At 47.1% G+C, this 13097-nt stretch overlaps 1 protein-coding gene across 1 annotated transcript in view; it reads left to right on the forward strand.

Moving 5' to 3' along the window:
• Positions 1–2969, forward strand: part of LOC109898992 (tumor necrosis factor receptor superfamily member 11A-like) — a 28412-nt gene extending 25443 nt beyond the window's left edge. The window contains exon 9 of the mRNA XM_031836350.1: positions 668–2969. Coding sequence (XP_031692210.1) covers positions 668–984 — 317 coding nt within the window. The 3' untranslated portion in view covers positions 985–2969. The remainder of the gene's footprint in view (positions 1–667) is intronic.
• The last annotated feature ends 10128 nt before the right edge of the window (positions 2970–13097 follow it).

Raw genomic sequence — 13097 nt, forward strand, 5'->3', positions numbered from 1 at the left:
CTCTCTCTCTCTCTCTCTCTCTCTCTCTCTCTCTGTCTCTCTCTCTCTCTCTCTCTCTCTCTCTCTCTCTCTCTCTCTCTCTCTCTCTCTCTCTCTTTCTCTCGCTGTCTCTCTCTGTCTCTCTCTCTGTCTATCGCTTTCGTTCTCTCTCTGTCTCTCTCTCGTTCTCTCCTCTCTCGCTGTCTCTCTCTCGTTCTCTGTCTATCGCTTCCGTTCTCTCTCTGTCTCTCTCTCTCTCTCTCTGTCTCTCTCTCTCTCTCTCTCTCTCTCTCTCTCTCTCTCTCTCTCTCTCTCTCTCTCTGTCTCTCTCTCTCTCTCTCTCTCTCTCTGTCTCTCTCTCTCTCTCTCTGTCTCTCTTTCTCTCGCTGTCTCTCTCCTCTCTCGCTGTCTCTCTCTCGTTCTCTGTCTATCGCTTCCGTTCTCTCTCTGTCTCTCTCTCGTTCTCTCTCTTTCTCTCGTTCTCTCTCTTTCTCTCGTTCTCTCTCTCTCTCTCTCTGTCTCTCTCTCTGTCTCTCTCTCTCTCGTTCTCTCTCTCCCTCTCTCTCTCTCTCGCTTTCTCTCTCTCTCGTTCTCTCTCTCACTGTCTCTCTCGTTCTCTCTCTCTCTCTTGTTCTCTCTCTCGTTCTCTCTCTCTCTCTCTCTCTCTCTCTCTCTCTCTCTCTCTCAGGTCAGGTGACAGGGAACAACAACACCACCTTCATCTCTAGTGGTCAGGTGATGAACTTCAACGCTGACGTCATCGTCGTCTACGTCAGCCAGACGTCTCTAGGCAACGAGGGGGAGGGGCCAGACGATGCGTTCGGAAGCCCCGTCCAGGAACAGGCCAATGAGAGAGCTCCGATGTTCCAGAGTTCCATCTCCTCCAAAAGTGTCAGCCATTCGTCAGTGGCATCCTCAGTAAACTCCATTACCCATAGCCCCCTACGGCAGGAGGACAACCTGCCGGTTCAGGAAGTGACTGATCAGTGGCCGAGAGAGAATTGAAACGTGAAAATGGTGGATAGTGTACCATTAAACCACGAGAGGAGCGAAGCATGTCCAAAACCTACTGCTACGACCTACTCCAAACAATCGTCCACGGTCTTCCTGGGTAGGTGTTAAGTATTGGAACTGGGCCATAGACTTGGAACCTGGAGGACTGTGATCCTCATCTGCCCTTGTGGTTGATTCTCAATAGTCTCATGTAGAGCTTTGGCAGTCATGAAATTTTGTCAGCTGGTGATTGTCAAGCAAATAAGTGCCTGTCTCACGGTAATTGACTGTTAATTAACATAAACACATTCAGCATCTCCTGGCTTCCACTTCCTACAAGACACTGATGCAGACCTTTAAAAATGGAATAAATCCATGTAATATAGCCTAAACCATCACAGTAAATCCAGTATTTATTTTTTTGTTTTCTAAAGAAACACAATATGAAGAAAATGTAGTCTATTTCAGAAGAACAGAATAGCATAGTCTGAGTTGTCCTTATGTTAGGTCCTGACCTGGCTATGCCATATGTCTGTGGGCTACACTAGTTCATTTAGCAGACAAGATTTGTTTTGATTTCCGTGGCATCATTTTACATTTTATAATATGAAGAATATAATTGAACAATGGGCAAATGGAACAAAGCTGAATAATAATAACATGGTGCTATTCTGTGTTGAGAGGTTAACAAAGAATCAGGTACAGTACTCTCATATGCTTCATTTAGAGTTATTTGTGTAACTTTTGTTGTGATACAAATGTTGGGCTATATGTATTGATTTGTAATACATTTTAAGGCTGCATGATGCGACTCAAATGATGATTTGAAAAAAAGTTGCATGAAAGGCATGAGCACTGCTTTGTTTTTGGTGCAGGCTACACACACTTCATCAGTCTCTCATTCACAATTTGACAAGCACTTGATAATTCCTCGAATTTCCCGGCTAGATCCCCTTTGTGTGGCCTTAATGCCCCCTAAATGAATCCATGCCCTTTGTGTGACCTTAATGCCCCCTAAATGAATCCATGCCCTTTGTGTGACCTTAATGCCCCCTAAATGAATCCATGCCCTTTGTGTGACCTTAATGCCCCCTAAATGAATCCATGCCCTTTGTGTGGCCGTAATGCCCTCTAAATGAATCCATGCCCTTTGTGTGACCTTAATGCCCCCTAAATGAATCCATGCCCTTTGTGTGGCCGTAATGCCCTCTAAATGAATCCATGCCCTTTGTGTGACCTTAATGCCCCCTAAATGAATCCATGCCCTTGTGTGGCCGTAATGCCCTCTAAATGAATCCATGCCCTTTGTGTGGCCTTAATGCCCCCTAAATGAATCCATCCCCTTTGTGTGACCATAATGCCCCCTAAATGAATCCATGCCCTTTGCAGCCAGTGGGCATTGTGGGCATCTACACTAATTGAAGTGGATTTAACAAGTGACATCAATAAGGGATCACAGCTTCCACCCAGACTCACCTGGTCAGTCTATTTCATGGAAGGAGCAGGCGTTCTTAATGTTTTGTGGACTCAGTGTATAATATACATGTAAATGTTTGTTTTTTTAAACGTTTTTTATGCTGTCAGGTGTAGGACTAATGAAGAAATCTCTGGAACCAAATACCTTATTGTCTTACTACAAAAACCATGGAAGTGGTTTGGTGATCCACACTCTTGTGAGTAACCGTGTTTAAAAAGACTGGTGTTAGCTTTAGCTCAGAGGGGTAACAATCTTGTGCCCAGCAGGAGACCTCGGATTCACCCACCAAGATAATTAAGCACCTACTCATGATTTATTATTGACCTTCCTTAAGAACTGAGAGTTTGTTAATCTGGCTCCACAAATCCAGGTCTGAAACCAGGTATTCAATAGCTAACTAATCAAATATAGCTTTCAGGAGTTGAAAGTGGAAACTTTTAACTTGTTCATATCTGTAAATAAAATGTACATATTGATTCAAATCAAATTGCAATAAATGACAGAACTGTTTTGATAAAAATTCATTGTGTTTTTTCATCAAGCCCCATTGTGACAGCAGTCTTACTGTTATTTCATGGTTTACTGTCTACTATCTGGTAATTACAATGAATAGTTATTCATCTTCAGCCATAATGGCTGTGAAAACAACGCTAATTACACATGCGGCCAGGCTTCAGTTTCTGTCACTGTCCCAATGCTGACAGACAGACTGACAGTCTTTCATTATCACACAAGATGACTGCCAGCTGGCAGTATAGGACCAACAAAGCATAGGCCAAGTTTAGATAGCGTAGCATTTAGGATTGGACTATTTTCTCTATAACCACATGAGAACTGCTGGCAAAGCTGATTTTGAGCCTGGTTTGTTTGTGTTTGTGTGTGTGTGTGTGTGTGTGTGTGTGTGTGTGTGTGTGTGTGTGTGTGTGTGTGTGTGTGTGTGTGTGCGTGTGCACATTTGTGTGGTAGTGGCACCGAGGCCCACCAGGAGAGGAGGGTATTTTCTGTTGTCTGTGAAAACAGGAAGTTATAACTAGTCTGCACATGGTTTAAATGAGATGTCCTCAGCTGCTTCTACAGAACAGAACAGAAGAGAGAAGTGTATAACATAAGGCTGGTTTCTTGAACAGTGTATGGTTGGAGAACATTGGCACCTAACTATGATAGGATTCCACCTAGAGGATGGAGGATGGAGGATTTCACCCTGGAGGATTTACACACACACACACACACACACACACACACACACACACACACACCGCATTCCCTGTAGGGATGAGGTTTTCTGGTTTGATGCTGGTGACACAGGGCAACAGATGCTCACCTGGAAACTACCAGAAACATCTCAGAGAGAAACGCTGAAACTGGAATATTTTCAGCTGCTGTTTAGACAGGCTTGAATTACACCTGAGGTGAAACAGAACCTGCATGGGAGTGTGAGATTCATTTCTTACAGTTTCTCTCATGTCGGGGCCTGGGTTTTACCTGATGATGTGACACTAGGTTTTCACAGTCAAGTCACATGGTCAGGTGAAACTTGATGCCTAGCAATTTAAGGAGCCTCCTTAAAAAAATAGAACTGCCTCTATGGTCCTACTTGGCACAGAATGAGAATACTGTTACTATTCAGATAGACATTTTGTGAGAGTTGCTCTATGACATAACTCTCCTCTGATGAAAGAGGGACTTCATCTGTAGCCTATCAATCGTTCATTAACAATTTGGAGGCATGACTTACACACACACACACACACACACACACACAGACACACACACACACACACACCACACACACACACACAGAGTTCTCTAACACATCCGTTACTGTGGCAGAAAGACACTGATTGAAGAGGGGTTTTCTGAAGTCTCTCAGAGGATATTTGCTTTCTAAGCACAGAGACAGATTGGTCTACCTTCTCTACAACCACATGAGAAGGGTTGGTAACGCTGATTTCGGGCCTGGTTTGCGTATGTGTCTGCACCCCGTTGCATGGAGACTGGATCTAAGCATGTACCAGTGTGAGTGTCTAATGGCTTAGCCACCAACATTAAGGGGTTGGAAATGGAGCAAAGATGCCCTGAGCACTTGTACAAGAAGATGGTTTGTGTGTGTGTGTGTGTGTGTGTGTGTGTGTGTGTGTGTGTGTGTGTGTGTGTGTGTGTGTGTGTGTGTGTGTGTGTGTGTGTGTGTGTGTGTGTGTGTGTTGACAGGTCTAGGTGTGACAGCCTATGCAGTGCCCCCAGGGGTAGTGATCACTGATCTGATTGTGTTGCATAAAGCGCCCCCTACAGCTCATGGTTAAGAAGTTCAGCTACTTCCTCAAGTCGCCAGCAGGGAGAGCCTATACCACTCAGGACTGCAGCTGACACTGACCTCTGAGGGTTACTACAGGTCAGTGACCTTTCACCTCTCACACCTGACCCTGAACGCTAACCCCATACTGTACTTGATTTGAGCTAAAATTATTATAATTATCTCTCCTTCTCTATCAATCAAATTACATTTGCTTAATTGGCATGATGTAACAATGTCTCTCTGCATGCTGGGAGTGTTTGGTGCATGCTGGGAGTGTTTGGTGCATGCTGGACATTGTATGAGCGAGTGTTGCCTGGAGTTAGATTGCCAGTTTTTTCCTTCTTGTTTTACTTTTCTTGGTGGTTTTCCTTTTTCTATGCATGATTAAGGTAATTATTTTTTATTTTATTTGTTGTGGTAGAATTAAATATGTTGTTTTTCTTGTCGAAATTGCCCTGGCTTTGGCGGGGATGTCGACCTCACTTCGGCAGGGCTTTAGGTGTGTTACTGAAGCTACTGTCACTGTGGAGGAGTTTCTGGTCGACGTAGGAGAGAATGTAGGCTATGAGAATGTTGCTTATGCGTCACGGATGAATAAAGAGGTGGTGGTTTTTCTTAAAGAAAAGCGTCTTGTTGATCTGATGGTTGAACAAGGTGTACTTCTTAAAGAAGAGCGTCTTGTTGATCTGATGGTTGAACAAGGTGTACTTCTTAAAGAAGAGCGTCTTGTTGATCTGATGGTTGAACAAGGTGTACTTCTTAAAGAAGAGAGTCTTGTTGATCTGATGGTTGAACAAGGTGTACTTCTTAAAGAAGAGCGTCTTGTTGATCTGATGGTTGAACAAGGTGTACTTCTTAAAGAAGAGCGTCTTGTTAATCTGATGGTTGAACAAGGTGTACTTCTTAAAGAAGAGCGTCTTGTTGATCTGATGGTTGAACAAGGTGTACTTCTTAAAGAAGAGCGTCTTGTTGATCTGATGGTTGAACAAGGTGTACTTCTTAAAGAAGAGCGTCTTGTTGATCTGATGGTTGAACAAGGTGTACTTCTTAAAGAAGAGCGTCTTGTTGATCTGATGGTTGAACAAGGTGTACTTCTTAAAGAAGAGCGTCTTGTTGATCTGATGGTTGAACAAGGTATACTTCTTAAAGAAGAGCGTCTTGTTGATCTGATGGTTGAACAAGGTGTACTTCTTAAAGAAGAGCGTCTTGTTAATCTGATGGTTGAACAAGGTGTACTTCTTAAAGAAGAGCGTCTTGTTAATCTGATGGTTGAACAAGGTGTACTTCTTAAAGAAGAGCGTCTTGTTGATCTGATGGTTGAACAAGGTGTACTTCTTAAAGAAGAGCGTCTTGTTGATCTGATGGTTGAACAAGGTGTACTTCTTAAAGAAGAGCGTCTTGTTGATCTGATGGTTGAACAAGGTGTACTTCTTAAAGAAGAGCGTCTTGTTGATCTGATGGTTGAACAAGGTGTACTTCTTAAAGAAGAGCGTCTTGTTGATCTGATGGTTGAACAAGGTGTACTTCTTAAAGAAGAGCGTCTTGTTGATCTGATGGTTGAACAAGGTGTACTTCTTAAAGAAGAGCGTCTTGTTGATCTGATGGTTGAACAAGGTGTACTTCTTAAAGAAGAGCGTCTTGTTGATCTGATGGTTGAACAAGGTGTACTTCTTAAAGAAGAGCGTCTTGTTGATCTGATGGTTGAACAAGGTGTACTTCTTAAAGAAGAGCGTCTTGTTGATCTGATGGTTGAACAAGGTGTACTTCTTAAAGAAGAGCGTCTTGTTGATCTGATGGTTGAACAAGGTGTACTTCTTAAAGAAGAGCGTCTTGTTGATCTGATGGTTGAACAAGGTGTACTTCTTAAAGAAGAGCGTCTTGTTGATCTGATGGTTGAACAAGGTGTACTTCTTAAAGAAGAGCGTCTTGTTGATCTGATGGTTGAACAAGGTGTACTTCTTAAAGACGAGCGTCTTGTTGATCTGATGGTTGAACAAGGTGTACTTCTTAAAGGTTTGTTTATTCAAGTAACGAATTCAAATGTACCGCCGTTTACTCCCAATGAGCTATTTGAGCGCACGTTATTGCGGTTTGGGAAGTTTTCAAGTTCAATTAATGAATGAATTATTGTTCCACTGTGTTGCAAACACTCTGAAACAGGTTATGTCATTTCGGCGACAGGTGTTTATGTTTTTGGACTCCCCGGAGCAGACTTTGGAGTTATCGTTTAGAGTCTGACAGCAGACTGTATATGGCTCATGCTAGTATGGTTAGTCAACGGTGTTTTGAGTGTGGGGATGTTGGCCATAAGCGACATGCTTGCCCGAAAAGGGAGAAGGCGGAGGGAGGGGCGCGGGTGGTCCTCGTAACGCCTAAGCCCACTGATGTAGGGAGAGGTGGGCCAACAGTGGTAGAACAGCCACAAGCACCTGTTGCTGAGGAACAAGTTGCTTGTGTTGAGGGTACTGAGTTGCAGCATGTACCAGAGGGGAACATAGCGTCTGATGTGCAGCAGAAACATATTGTTAGAGGAGGTAAGACAGATCTGGGGAGCCATTTCCCCAAACTGGTGAGTAGATGCCCAGTAGTCTGATGGGGTAGAGGAGGGGGTTCATGTGGAGCTAGTCTCCCAGGCAGTGGAGGAGATGCCCAGTACGAGAGATGGGGTAGAGGAGGGGGATCATGTGGAGCTAGTCTCCCAGGCAGTGGAGGAGATTCCCAGTACGAGAGATGGGGTAGAGGAGGGGGTTCATGTGGAGCTAGTCTCCCAGGCAGTGGAGGAGATGCCCAGTACGAGAGATGGGGTAGAGGAGGGGGTTCATGTGGAGCTAGTCTCCCAGGCAGTGGAGGAGATGCCCAGTACGAGAGATGGGGTAGAGGAGGGGGTTCATGTGGAGCTAGTCTCCCAGGCAGTGGAGGAGATGCCCAGTACGAGAGATGGGGTAGAGGAGGGGGATCATGTGGAGCTAGTCTCCCAGGCAGTGGAGGAGATTCCCAGTACGAGAGATGGGGTAGAGGAGGGGGTTCATGTGGAGCTAGTCTCCCAGGCAGTGGAGGAGATGCCCAGTACGAGAGATGGGGTAGAGGAGGGGGTTCATGTGGAGCTAGTCTCCCAGGCAGTGGAGGAGATGCCCAGTACGAGAGATGGGGTAGAGGAGGGGGTTCATGTGGAGCTAGTCTCCCAGGCAGTGGAGGAGAAGCCTGGTACTAGTGATGGGTTGCAAGTGGGGAGTGTTGAGAGGGATGTGGCAGAGGGGAGTCAGTGGTCTGCAGCCTCAGTTGAGGAGGATCAGGAGAAGGATATGGATATCTCTCTTGATATGATAGAAGCTGGTGACGACTCAATTTACAGTCTAGAGGAGGTAAATGGGTTCCTGATTCAGACTTTTGGGAAATCTGTCAAATTGGCAGATTTATTTGATGTTGGTAAGTTTGTGAGGTCAGCTGTGATGTTACAGAAGACGGTGGGGTTAGACCAGCTGAGTGTGAAGAAGCATTTCCGCTTGAGGAAATGTGTTACTGCTGTCACGGCAACAAAAGGTTGTGGGAAACGTGGGAAGGTTCAGAGAAAAATAAAACAATGATGATGATCATGCCTCATAAGGTGTTTTCTTTCTCTTTGTCTGGTTTCTCTGTGGTTTCTTCTGCTTTTCTTTTCTCTTTTCTATATGGAGGTACTAAGGGGAGGTTCTCTCAATATTAATGGGGGAAGGGACAGGAATAATAATTTCCTACAGGAGACACATAGTGATGAGGCTAAAGAGGTTGACTGGGGAATGTGGTGGGAGGGGCAGCATATACTCAGTCATAGTACTAATTTCAGTGCTGGGGTGGCAATTTTGTTTTCCTCAGTCTTATGGGTGACTGTGGTATCAACAACAGAGATTGTCAAGGGTCGGATTTTATTGGTCAAGGCGGATGTTATGTATTTATTTGTATGTTTATGCTCCTAATGAGGGTACAGAGCGTATTGTTGTATTTGATCAAATAAAGGAAACCTGAAGACAGTGTGACCAAGAGGAATGTATGGTTTTAGGGGGGGGATCTGTACAGTCACCTGTGGTCAGCTACTTGCCTGTCTGGTCTATTAACTGAGTTTGAGCTTACTGATGTGTGGAGAGTAAGAAATGCAAAAGTTAGGCAGTACACATGGTTGTTCCGCTGACGGGACGCCTAGCCCTGAGAAGATTTATAATATATATGATTAATTAAAAGTTCATGAAGGTGGTGTCAGTGCAGCAAGGTTAGACAGGTTGTATGTATCTGAGCTCTACTGTAGTAATTAATGAAGGTGGTGTCAGGTTGTATGTACCTGATCACTACTCTAGTAGGGTTGGAAGGTTAGACAGGTTGTATGTATCTGAGCTCTACTGTAGTAGGGTTGGAAGGTTAGACAGGTTGTATGTATCTGAGCTCTACTGTAGTAGGGTTGGAAGGTTAGACAGGTTGTATGTATCTGAGCTCTACTGTAGTAGGGTTGGAAGGTTAGACAGGTTGTATGTATCTGAGCTCTACTGTAGTAGGGTTGGAAGGTTAGACAGGTTGTATGTATCTGAGCTCTACTGTAGTAGGGTTGGAAGGTTAGACAGGTTGTATGTATCTGAGCTCTACTGTAGTAGGGTTGGAAGGTTAGACAGGTTGTATGTATCTGAGCTCTACTGTAGTAGTTAATGAAGGTTAGACAGGTTGTATGTATCTGAGCTCTACTGTAGTAGGGTTGGAAGGTTAGACAGGTTGTATGTATCTGAGCTCTACTGTAGTAGGGTTGGAAGGTTAGACAGGTTGTATGTATCTGATCACTACTGTAGTAGGGTTGGAAGGTTAGACAGGTTGTATGTATCTGATCACTACTGTAGTAGGGTTGGAAGGTGTGATATTACTCCTGTGGGTTTCTCTGATCACCATATTGTTACTGTTGATTTTCACCTGTCCTGTCCATGAATGTCATCCCCTTATTGGTATTTTAATGTTAAATTGTTATATGATGTCATGTTTGTGAAAGGTTGTTGTTGTGTTGTGAAAAATGGAGGGTTACAGAAGGGAATGTTGGTGGGAGGTTCTAGAGACAATGGTGGGAGGTTCTAGAGACAATGGTGGGAGGTTCTAGAGACAATGGTGGGAGGTTCTAGAGACAATGGTGGGAGGTTCTAGAGACAATGGTGGGAGGTTCTAGAGACAATGGTGGGAGGTTGAGAAGGCCCAAATACGATGGTTTTGTTAACAGTATATTGCTCTGTCTAGATTTGAAGTTAAAGAGACTATCAGGGCCCTTGAACAGGACATCAAATCTATTGAATTGAAGTTGTTCCCTCAGAATGATCCCAGACTAGTCATGAACTTACAGGACAAGAGACATGAACTGAGGTTGTTTCTACATGAAGAGTGCCTTGATTAGGTCTCGATTTGCTACCCTCAAGGATATGGATGCTCCTCGTGCTTTTTTAACCTGGGGAAGTCGACATTGCAAACAGATGGTCTGCCTTGATGGGAAGGTGACCACGGATGACAGTGAAATGCGCCAACATGCCGTGGATTTCTACTCGGCCCTCTATAAGGTGGAGGATTGTGATTCTCTGTGTGCTCAACAGTTGTTACTAGGTCTTCCTCAAGGCTCAGACCCTGAGCAGAGAGTTGCTTTGGACTCTGACATTACTCTGCAGGAGCTGTCCACAACAGTTATGCAGCTCTCATCAGGCCGAGCCCCTGGCATCGGTGGTTTACCATCTGAGTTCTATAGGCAGTTTTGGGGGTGATGTGTAAATCTTTTCATGAGGGTTCTCTTCCTGTATCCTGTCAACGTGCTGTGCTTTCATTGTTGGGGGGGATCTGACTGTTCTAAAAAATTGGCTACCTGTTGCATTGCTGTATGCAGAATATAACATTATATCTAAATGTCTCTCAAACAGGTTGAAAGAGTATCTGGGGCTGTTGGTCCACAAGGACCAGTCTTACTGTGGACCTCACCTCTCTATAGTTGATAACTTGTTTCTAATAAGAGATGTTTTAGACATTTGTAAAGTGTCTGATGTGAATATGGCTTTACTTCCTTTGGATCAGGAGAAAGCCTTTGACCTTTGAGTTCCCCCATCCCCGTCCAAGGAGGTATCAGGCTGGATGCTGGGGCCTCATGTATGGTGAAGGTAGGGGGTGGTTTGAGCTGCCCCATCCCCGTCCAAGGGGGTATCAGGCTGGATGCTGGGGCCTCGTGTATGGTGAAGGTAGGGGGTGGTTTGAGTTCCCCCATCCCCGTCCAAGGGGGTATCAGGCTGGATGCTGGGGCCTCGTGTATGGTGAAGGTAAGGGGTGGTTTGAGTTCCCCCATCCCCGTCCAAGGGGGTATCAGGCTGGATGCTGGGGCCTCGTGTATGGTGAAGGTAGGGGGTGGTTTGAGCTGCCCCATCCCCGTCCAAGGGGGTATCAGGCTGGATGCTGGGGCCTCGTGTATGGTGAAGGTAGGGGGTGGTTTGAGTTCCCCCATCCCCGTCCAAGGGGGTATCAGGCTGGATGCTGGGGCCTCGTGTATGGTGAAGGTAGGGGGTGGTTTGAGTTCCCCCATCCCCGTCCAAGGGGGTATCAGGCTGGATGCTGGGGCCTCGTGTATGGTGAAGGTAGGGGGTGGTTTGAGTTCCCCCATCCCCGTCCAAGGGGGTATCAGGCTGTATGCTGGGGCCTCGTGTATGGTGAAGGTAGGGGGTGGTTTGAGCTGCCCCATCCCCGTGCAAGGGGGTATCAGGCTGGATGCTGGGGCCTCATGTATGGTGAAGGTAGGGGGTGGTTTGAGCTGCCCCATCCCCGTCCAAGGGGGTATCAGGCTGGATGCTGGGGCCTCGTGTATGGTGAAGGTAGGGGGTGGTTTGAGCTGCCCCATCCCCGTCCAAGGGGGTATCAGGCTGGATGCTGGGGCCTCGTGTATGGTGAAGGTAGGGGGTGGTTTGAGCTGCTCCATCCCCGTCCAAGGGGGTATCAGGCTGGATGCTGGGGCCTCGTGTATGGTGAAGGTAGGGGGTGGTTTGAGCTGCCCCATCCCCTTCCAAGGGGGTATCAGGCTGGATGCTGGGGCCTCATGTATGGTGAAGGTAGGGGGTGGTTTGAGCTGCCCCATCCCCGTCCAAGGGGGTATCAGGCTGTATGCTGGGGCCTCATGTATGGTGAAGGTGGGGTTGGTTTGAGTTGCCCCATCCCCGTCCAAGGGGGTATCAGGCTGTATGCTGGGGCCTCATGTATGGTGAAGGTTAGGGGGTGGTTTGAGTTGCCCCATCCCCGTCCAAGGGGGTATCAGGCTGTATGCTGGGGCCTCGTGTATGGTGAAGGTGGGGGGTGGTTTGAGCTGCCCCATCCCCGTCCAAGGGGGTATCAGGCTGTATGCTGGGGCCTCGTGTATGGTGAAGGTAGGGGGTGGTTTGAGCTGCTCTATCCCCGTCCAAGGGGGTATCAGGCTGTATGCTGGGGTCTCGTATATGGTGAAGGTAGGGGGTGGTTTGAGCTGCCCCATCCCCGTCCAAGGGGGTATCAGGCTGTATGCTGGGGCCTCGTGTATGGTGAAGGTAGGGGGTGGTTTGAGCTGCCCCATCCCCGTCCAAGGGGGTATCAGGCTGTATGCTGGGGCCTCGTGTATGGTGAAGGTAGGGGGTGGTTTGAGCTGCCCCATCCCCGTCCAAGGGGGTATCAGGCTGTATGCTGGGGCCTCGTGTATGGTGAAGGTAGGGGGTGGTTTGAGCTGCTCCATCCCCGTCCAAGGGGGTATCAGGCTGGATGCTGGGGCCTCATGTATGGTGAAGGTAGGGGGTGGTTTGAGTTCCCCCATCCCCGTCCAAGGGGGTATCAGGCTGGATGCTGGGGCCTCATGTATGGTGAAGGTAGGGGGTGGTTTGAGCTGCTCCATCCCCGTCCAAGGGGGTATCAGGCTGTATGCTGGGGCCTCATGTATGGTGAAAGTAAGGGGTGGTTTGAGCTGCCCCATCCCCGTCCAAGGGGGTATCAGGCTGTATGCTGGGGCCTCATGTATGGTGAAGGTAGGGGGTGGTTTGAGTTCTCCCATCCCCGTCCAAGGGGGTATCAGGCTGGATGCTGGGGCCTCATGTATGGTGAAGGTAGGGGGTGGTTTGAGCTGCTCCATCCCCGTCCAAGGGGGTATCAGGCTGTATGCTGGGGCCTCATGTATGGTGAAGGTAGGGGGTGGTTTGAGCTGCCCCATCCCCGTCCAAGGGGGTATCAGGCTGTATGCTGGGGCCTCGTGTATGGTGAAGGTAGGGGGTGGTTTGAGCTGCCCCATCCCCGTCCAAGGGGGTATCAGGCTGTATGCTGGGGCCTCATGTATGGTGAAGGAAGGGGGTGGTTTGAGCTGCCCCATCCCCG

This window comes from Oncorhynchus kisutch, linkage group LG11 (assembly GCF_002021735.2).
Source record: "Oncorhynchus kisutch isolate 150728-3 linkage group LG11, Okis_V2, whole genome shotgun sequence".
Taxonomy (NCBI): domain Eukaryota; kingdom Metazoa; phylum Chordata; class Actinopteri; order Salmoniformes; family Salmonidae; genus Oncorhynchus; species Oncorhynchus kisutch.